Source organism: Dermacentor albipictus, chromosome 4 (genome assembly GCF_038994185.2).
Source record: "Dermacentor albipictus isolate Rhodes 1998 colony chromosome 4, USDA_Dalb.pri_finalv2, whole genome shotgun sequence".
NCBI lineage: Eukaryota > Metazoa > Arthropoda > Arachnida > Ixodida > Ixodidae > Dermacentor > Dermacentor albipictus.
The window spans coordinates 1,969,865-1,979,186 of record NC_091824.1 but is presented as its reverse complement, the minus strand read 5'-3'; the positions used below and the strand labels follow the sequence as shown (position 1 = coordinate 1,979,186).

General features: G+C 51.2%; 1 protein-coding gene across 1 annotated transcript; it reads right to left on the bottom strand.

The window, feature by feature from the left end:
• Positions 1–383: 383 nt before the first annotated feature.
• LOC135911673 (uncharacterized) lies at positions 384–2,858 on the bottom strand. The gene is made up of 2 exons (XM_065444015.2): positions 788–2,858; positions 384–665 (listed from the first exon to the last, which is right to left on the bottom strand). The coding sequence occupies exons 1-2, from the start codon at positions 2,852–2,854 to the stop codon at positions 579–581; spliced, it is 2,154 nt and encodes a 717-aa protein (XP_065300087.1). The 5' UTR covers positions 2,855–2,858; the 3' UTR covers positions 384–578.
• Positions 2,859–9,322: the final 6,464 nt, after the last annotated feature.

Here is a 9,322-nt window from a genome sequence, read left to right as displayed (position 1 = left end):
ATACTGTGAACAACAAAACTAACTTTTATTGGGCGAACCTGTGCCCACAAAACAGGCTACACTTATAGCACAACGATAGCGGCGAACACAGTCGGCGATCGTCGAAAATCTGATCAGCTGTTCAAGCGCGTCGGCTTTTATACACAATCGTCGAATGTTCCAGACTAATCGTTGGGACCCGCGTGCCTTCCATAAAGTTCTACATCATTCGCGTCAGGCGAATAAATCAGATAACACAAGGTTCGGCAACAACAGGCTGCGGATAGAAGCATCGATAACTTTCCAGAAACTTCGGATACATGCAAGCGCGTCCCGCGCTGTGCGATAAGATTTGTTAGGCGGTGAAACCTGGTCGCCCGATAAATATAAATACACGTGTCAATATTTCACACGCAAGAGCCAAGAACTGTTTGAACACATCATTCAGGTCTCGTGGGCACGACACCACCAACAAGCAATAATTACTGGATTTACCGCAAGCAGCACCTTTCAGGTAACTAACCTGAAAAGGCAACGGACGTAAGCCTGCCATTCTGGAAGTCGTGTCGTGCCCAAGTGAAGCGGCTGCCAGCTGACGTTTATGTAGGCAGCCGGTTGCGTCCACCGTAGTCGTGCTGGATCAATGTTGCCAGATGAGCTGGCAGGTTGTGTCCAAACTTGGCGTCCTGCGCAACCATGGCGGCCGTGCTGTAAGCGGATCCTCTGCAGCAACATGGCACGAACCGAGCAGTCCGAAACACACGAACCAGGTGAGCGTCATCTCAAAAGGCAACGGACGTAAGCCTACCATTCTGGAAGTGGTGTCGTGCCCAAGTGAAGCTGCTGACAGCTGACGTTTATGAAGGCAGCCGGTTGCGTCCACCGTAGTCGTGCAGGATCCCTGTTGCCAGATGAGCTGGCTGGTCGTGTCCAAACTTGGCGTCCTGCGCAACGATGGCGGCCGTGCTGTAAGCGGATCCTCTGCAGCAACATGGCACGAACCGAGCAGTCCGGAACACACGACCCAGGTGAGCGTCATCTCAAAAGGCAACGGACGTAAGCCTGCCATTCTGGAAGTGGTGTCGTGCCCAAGTGAAACGGCTGCCAGCTGACGTTTATGAAGGCAGCCGGTTGCGTCCACCGTAGTCCTGCTGGATCCATGTTGCCAGATGAGCTGGCTGGTTGTGTCCAAACTTGGCGTCCTGCGCAACAATGGCGGCCGTGCTGTAAGCGGATCCTCTGCAGCAACATGGCACGAACCGAGCAGTCCGGAACACACGACCCAGGTGAGCGTCATCTCAAAAGGCAACGGACGTAAGCCTGCCATTCTGGAAGTGGTGTCGTGCCCAAGTGAAGCGGCTGCCAGCTGACGTTTATGAAGGCAGCCGGTTGCGTCCGCCGTACTCGTGCTGGATCCCTGTTGCCAGATGAGCTGGCTGGTCGTGTCCAAACTTGGCGTCCTGCGCAACCATGGCGGCCGTGCTGTAAGCGGATCCTCTGCAGCAACATGGCACGAACCGAGCAGTCCGGAACACACGACCCAGGTGAGCGTCATCTCAAAAGGCAACGGACGTAAGCCAACCATTCTGGAAGTGGTGTCGTGCCCAAGTGAAGCTGCTGCCAGCTGACGTTTATGAAGGCAGCCGGTTGCGTCCACCGTAGTCGTGCTGGATCCATGTTGCCAGATGAGCTGGCTGGTTGTGTCCAAACTTGGCGTCCTGCGCAACCATGGCGGCCGTGCTGTAAGCGGATCCTCTGCAGCAACATGGCACGAACCGAGCAGTCCGGAACACACGACCCAGGTGAGCGTCATCTCAAAAGGCAACGGACGTAAGCCTGCCATTCTGGAAGTGGTGTCGTGCCCAAGTGAAGCGGCTGCCAGCTGACGTTTATGAAGGCAGCCGGTTGCGTCCGCCGTACTCGTGCTGGATCCCTGTTGCCAGATGAGCTGGCTGGTCGTGTCCAAACTTGGCGTCCTGCGCAACCATGGCGGCCGTGCTGTAAGCGGATCCTCTGCAGCAACATGGCACGAACCGAGCAGTCCGGAACACACGACCCAGGTGAGCGTCATCTCAAAAGGCAACGGACGTAAGCCTGCCATTCTGGAAGTGGTGTCGTGCCCAAGTGAAGCGGCTGCCAGCTGACGTTTATGAAGGCAGCCGGTTGCGTCCGCCGTACTCGTGCTGGATCCCTGTTGCCAGATGAGCTGGCTGGTCGTGTCCAAACTTGGCGTCCTGCGCAACCATGGCGGCCGTGCTGTAAGCGGATCCTCTGCAGCAACATGGCACGAACCGAGCAGTCCGGAACACACGACCCAGGTGAGCGTCATCTCAAAAGGCAACGGACGTAAGCCAACCATTCTGGAAGTGGTGTCGTGCCCAAGTGAAGCTGCTGCCAGCTGACGTTTATGAAGGCAGCCGGTTGCGTCCACCGTAGTCGTGCTGGATCCCTGTTGCCAGATGAGCTGGCTGGTCGTGTCCAAACTTGGCGTCCTGCGCAACCATGGTGGCCGTGCTGTAAGCGGATCCTCTGCAGCAACACGGCACGAACCGAGAAGTCCGGAACACACGACCCAGGTGAGCGTCATCTCAAAAGGCAACGGACGTAAGCCTGCCATTCTGGAAGTGGTGTCGTGCCCAAGTGAAGCGGCTGCCAGCTGACGTTTATGAAGGCAGCCGGTTGCGTCCACCGTAGTCATGCTGGATCCATGTTGCCAGATGAGCTGGCTGGTTGTGTCCAAACTTGGCGTCCTGCGCAACCATGGCGGCCGTGCTGTAAGCGGATCCTCTGCAGCAACATGGCACGAACCGAGCAGTCCGGAACACACGACCCAGGTGAGCGTCATCTCAAAAGGCAACGGACGCAAGCCTGCCATTCTGGAAGTGGTGTCGTGCCCATGTGAAGCGCTGCCAGCTGACGTTTATGAAGGCAGCCGGTTGCGTCCACCGTAGTCGTGCTGGATCCATGTTGCCAGATGAGCTGGCTGGTCGTGTCCAAACTTGGCGTCCTGCGCAACCATGGCGGCCGTGCTGTAAGCGGATCCTCTGCAGCAACATGGCACGAACCGAGCAGCCCGGAACACACGACCCAGGTGAGCGTCATCTGAAAAGGCAACGGACGTAAGCCTGCCATTCTGGAAGTGGTGTCGTGCAAAACAACCATAGCATGCAAAACACTATAGAAAACCATTAATGCAAAACAGCCATAGAAAGTGGCGTTGATGGCAAAGTTTTGAATTTACAAGCATGACATTGCAATGAGTGAAACCTGTAGAAAAATTTAACGCTCGGTGGCCTACAGCCAACAAAACCAAGAGACAAAAACAAAAAAGAACCTTGGACCACCAAGAGGATTTTTGTAAAAGGCATATTCCGGAAAATTGACTTCTGGAAGCCACTAGACAGATGGTTTGCTCATAGATTTGCCGCCATTTTTTAGTATGTAGAACGCTTCGACAATCTCCCTTTCAGTCTAATCCCTCGAATAGAACAAGGACATTGTGTTATTATTTGGTTTGCAAGGATTGTTCTTCCGTCGTCTTTATTTTCTCTGCATCTGTCGCAGTGCAGGGCCAAAGTGCTTCCTACCTTGTTTTTTAGATGCCACTGGTGTTCCCGCTCTCTTTCATTGAAACACTTCCCAGTTTGTCGAATACAAATGTCACATGTCCGGGGAATCGAATGCACTACCCCACAAACACAATCTGTGTGGTTAGTTTCAGAAAAAGACACTTGGCAAAGGACAACGGGAAACTTTTTTCAATCAAACCTGCAGACGATGGTTGGCAAGGACCCCTTTTTAGTCTGATCTTCAACTGAAGTCGTCAGACAACTGGAAGAAGGTCTTCCGGCGCCTACGACGGGGTTCTCGATTAAGTTCCAGGACCTGTGCTACTCAATCCCGCATGAAGGTCTGTTAACCGCAATAAGGCAACAAATTCAAGGAACCGGAGAAGTAGCCTTTCAGAATACAGCAGGGGTAAGCACAGAGCCTTAACTTTAACTGCTAAGCTTTTATTTAGGTTGGACAGCCATTGTGTATAATGGAATGTACTATGTGCAGAAAGCTGTAAAATGTATAGGTCCTTCAGTTGCACCTATTTTTTGCGACATCTATCTGTCGACGTTTCATCAACGAGTTCAAACATCAATTTCCGAGCATCACGTCGTGCGCATTTTCTGTTATGTCGATGACTACTTAGCCATACTCAACGTGTCCACACGATATAACCTTACTGATGCCGTACATTGCGTAATAAAGGTATTCCAACGAGCTTCAAGGGGGCTCATATTCACCCACGCGTTAGCCATGGTTAACTACCTTCAGGTTTTGGACCTCAGTCTTCATTTTGACTCAAAACGCATCTGTTCGTATCAAATGATAAAGACGGCCAACATAACTCTACCTCGTAAGTCCGCCCTTCAAAAATCATGCGATCATAACATAGAAACCAGTTTCTATCAGCAAGTTAGGCGCTTCCTCTCAGCTGCTTACCCTCAGAGTTTATTCGCAGGCGCCTGCGCAAATCTTTTGCAAAAACACATAGGTAGAAAGCAACATAAGGGGGGCATCAAGCGAAAAAAACTCCAGGTCGTGCCCTGTACCCGTCGAGTTTCACACATCGAAAAAGTAGCAAGCCAGAACTGGGTCAAGGTCGTTTATTTCGGATTCATGCAAGCTCAGTTGAGTGTGCCCCATGGTGACAAGTAAGAAAAAGAGTAGGCCACAGTATTCAACCATGCACAAGACACATTACAAATTGCGTTTGCGGGGTAGTGTATTCGATTCTCTTGACATGTGACATCATTTATATTGGACAAATGGGCAGATGTTTCACTGAAAGGGCGCGGGAACACCAGGGAAATTTAAAGAGCAGGGCAGCAGGTATTTTGGCCCAGCACTGTGACAGATGCAGACGAAAGAAAGAGGACGGAAAACAATCCTTGCAAACCAGTTTTTATTTCGCAACGTCCCTGCTTTATTCGAAGGATCAGACTGAAAGGAAGATTGTCGAAGCGTTTCACATACCAAAAGATGGCGACAAACGGATCGGCGCGCCATCCGTCTCGTTGCTTCCAGACGCAGCCAATTTTCTGAAATATGCCTTAAAAGAAATTTCTTTTGGCTGTCTATGGTTTGTTTTGGTTTTGTCTTTTGGTTTTGTTTGTTGTAGGTGTTTTGTGCTGTGAATGACGGCGAGCGTTAGTTTTATCACCACTTCACTCTTTCCATAGTCACGTTTATAAATTCACAACGTCGCCGTCATACCCACTTTCATGGTTGTTTTCATTATTAAATATGTTGAGCCGTCAAACTTTCAGAACGCGACAGCGACATTTGGTTATCGGTGTGATATTCCAGTTTGCTGTTATGTAGATTTTTTTCTTTCTTGCCTTTTTTGCTTTATAAACAATTTTATGCCCACATCCTTCGGCTTTACAGTGGTTATTTCTTAGGGGCTCTCACATATAAGGGGGAGGTAAAAATAAAATTATAAACGAGGAAAGGTTTCAAGAAGACGACGAGGATGGCGTTAAGGATGACGTGGATTAACCGAAGAGTGACGAAGATAAAGAAGAAGTACGCGGTGAGGTGACAAGGGACACTTTGTGGAGTTACGTTAACTTATTTTATCAAAATTCTTCGCTGCTGAAGACAACGACGGGGGCTGCAGCATTCCTACCGCACTCGGTGAACACCGCCAGAAACTGCACAAATAGGAAGCTACGGTATGAGACTGCCATCCTGCTTGTGTTTCCATGCCCACTGGTGACGATACGGGACATGTCGGCTACTATGCTTGGCGATATCTGTGTTGACGTCCCTCTGCCTAGGTGGCGGTGCTGGCAGTGTCCAGGAAAGGCGTCAGGCGCATTTCAAGTGGCAAAGCCAAGATGCTGATGGATAGGTGGGTGCGATTCAACACCGTCGACGAGCCTGGAAACTGTGTTCGTCGAAGAAATGCTGCTGAAGACAACGACGGGGACTGCAGTATTCCTACCGCAGTTGGTGAACATCGCCAGAAACCGCACAAATAGGAAGATACGGGATGAGACTGTCATCCTGCTTGTGTTTCTATGCCCACTAGTGACGATACGGGAGATGTCGGGTTTTATGTTTGGCGATATCTGTATTGACGTCACTCTGCCTAGGTGGTGGTGCTGGCAATGTCCGGCAAAGGTGTCAGGCGCGTTCCAAGTGGCAAAGCCAAGATGCTCAGGGATAGGTGGGCGCGATTCAACCCCGTCGACGGGCCTGGAAACTGTGTTCGTCGAAGAAATGCTGCTGAAGACACTGACGGGGGCTGCAGCATCCCTACCGCAGTCGGTGAACATCGCCAGAAACTGCATAAATAGGAAAATACGGTATGAGACTGTCATCCTGCTTGTGTTTCCATGGCCACTGGTGACGATACGGGAGATGTCAGGTTTTATGCTTGGCGATATGTATTGACGTCACTCTGCTTAGGTGGTGGTGCTGGCAGTGTCCGGCAAAGGTGTCAGGCGCGTTCCAAGTGGCAAAGCCAAGATGCTCAGGGATAGGTGGGCGCGATTCAACCCCGTCGACGGGCCTGGAAACTGTGTTCGTCGAAGAAATGCTGCTGAAGACACTGGCGGGGGCTGCAGCATTCCTACCGCAGTCGGTGAACATCGCCAGAAAATCCACAAATAGGCAGATACGGTATGAGACTCTCATCCTGCTTGTGTTTCAATGCCCAGTGGCGACAATACGGGACATGTCGGCTACTATGCTTGGCGATATCTGTGTTGACGTCACTCTGCCTAGGTGGCGGTGCTGGCACTGTCCGGGAAAGCGGCCAGGCGCGTTCCAAGTGGCAAATCCAAGATGCTCACGGATAGGTGGGTGCAATTCCACCCCGTCGACGCGCCTGGACACTGTGTTCGTCGAAGAAATGCTGCTGAAGACAACGACGGGGGCTGCAGTATTCCTACCGCAGTCGGTGAACATCGCCAGAAACTGCACAAATAGGAACTTACGGTATGAGACTGTCATCCTGCTTGTGTTTCCATGCCCACTAGTGACGATACGGGAGATGTCGGGTTTTATGCTTGGCGATATCTGTGTTGACGTCAGTCTGCCTAGGTGGCGGTGCTGGCAGTGTCCAGGAAAGGCATCAGGCGCATTCCAAGTGGCAAAGCCAAGACGCTCACGGATAGGTGGGTGCGATTCCACACCGTCGACGCGCCTGGAAACTGTGTTCGTCGAAGAAATGCTGCTGAGGACAACGACGGGGACTGCAGCATTCCTACCGCAGTCGGTGAACATCGCCAGAAACTGCACAAATAGGAAGGTACCGTATGAGACTGTCATCCTGCTTGTTTCTATGCCCACTGGTGACGATACGGGAGATGTCGGGTTTTATGCTTGGCGGTATCTTTGTTGACGTCACTCTGCCTAGGTGGCGGTGCTGGCAGTGTCCAGGAAAGGCATCAGGCGCATTCCAAGTGGCAAAGCCAAGATGCTCACGGATAGGTGGGTGCGATTCTACACCGTCGACGCGCCTGTAAACTGTGTTCGTCGAAGAAATGCTGCTGAGGACATCGACGGGGGTTGATGCATTCCTACCACAGTCGGTGAACATCGCCAGAAACTGGGCAAATAGGAAGATACGTTATGAGACTGTCATCCTGCTTGCGTTTCGATGCCCACTGGTGACGATACGGGAGATGTCGGCTTTTATGCTTGGCGATATCTGTGTTGACGTCACTCTGCCTATGTGGCGGTGCTGGCAGTGTCCGGGAAAAGTGTCAGGCGCGTTCCAAGTGGCAAAGCCAAGATGCTCATGGATAGGTGGGTGCTATTCCACCCCGTCGACGCGCCTGGAAACTGTGTTCGTCGAAGAAATGCTGCTGAATACATCGACCGGGGCTGCAGGATTCCTACCGTGGTCGGTGAACATCGCCAGAAACTGCACAAATAGGAATGAGACTGTAATCCTGCTTGTGTTTCCATGCCCGCTGGTGACCGTGCGGGAGATGTCGGCTTTTATGCTTGGCGATATCTGTGTTGACGTCACTCTGCCTAGGTGGCGGTGCTGGCAGTGTCCGGGAAAGGCGTCAGACGCATTCCAAGTGGCAAATGCAAGATGCTCACGGATATGCTCACTTCAGAGCGATCCAGGCAGCAAGTAGCACCTGCCATGTACTAAACCCGGACCTTGCATCTTTGCAGCTTTTCCCAGTGAGCGGATCAACACGGATCTAGCGTCGCCGTACCTGCTGAATCCTCTTCTGACGGCGCAGCTGTGAGGCATATCTACGAAAGATTGCTTGAGAAGAGGGTAACTCAACTGGTGGCCTACGACGGACCTATCGCCCGAACGGCTGATCGCGCTGTCACCACAGCAGCTCGTGCGCGCAGCGGCTATTCTGGCAAACGACGCACCTTGGCTTTGCTATAAGAGCCCTGTCTGGATGGAGCCAGCATCACTTCAGAGCGATCCAGGCAGCAAGTAGCACCTGCCATGTACTAAACCCGGACCTTGCATCTTTGCAGGTACGTAAGCGTTCAAACGTTCATCTCGAGTTGAAATTATAGCTGCTGGATCGCTCTGCATTGTTGCATTGTTGCTCTGTTGTACGAAAATTGTAATGGGTGAAAATCCGCTGAAATCATTTGGACAGGTTCTTGCGGACAAACCGCCGGGTACCATTAAAGAACTAGCTAAAGTCTTGCTTGACATAACCTCAAAGCTGGAAAGTATCACAACAAGCATCAGAGCTGACATAAGAAGCTTAGTAGCAGACAGCAAACAGTCCCAGTGGGACATGCAGGACATCAAGACATCCATGGATGTCATGAATAGGACATTTGAGCAACTAAGGACTGACGTGCACAACGTGCACCGCGAACTATCAGAAGTGAAACACCAGCAGGCTAGTATTATTGGCGATGTGCACCAGCTGCAGGGGGAAGTGAGGGAAATGCGACAGGAAATAATCGAGCTCAAGCAATGCAGTCGTCGAAACAACTTGGAAATAAGAAATGTTCCAGTGTCGGCAGACGAATCGCTGCCAGACATGATGCAAAACATAGCGACTTGCTTGAAGATGGAACTTCGTACCGAAAATATCGATGTAGTGCATCGAGTTCCGACCAAAAACAAGGCTCAACAGAATATTTTGGTAAGGTTTACATCCATTGCAGTCCGAGGCAAAATGATAAAGAATGCCAAGAAAGAGAGATTGTCTACATCAGCCCTTCGCTTCCAAAAGAATGAGCCCATATTCATTAATGAACACCTCTGCCAAGAGAATAAGATTCTTCGCGCAAAAGCTCGCCAAGCGAGAAGAGAGAAAAATTGGAAGTATGTATGGGTATC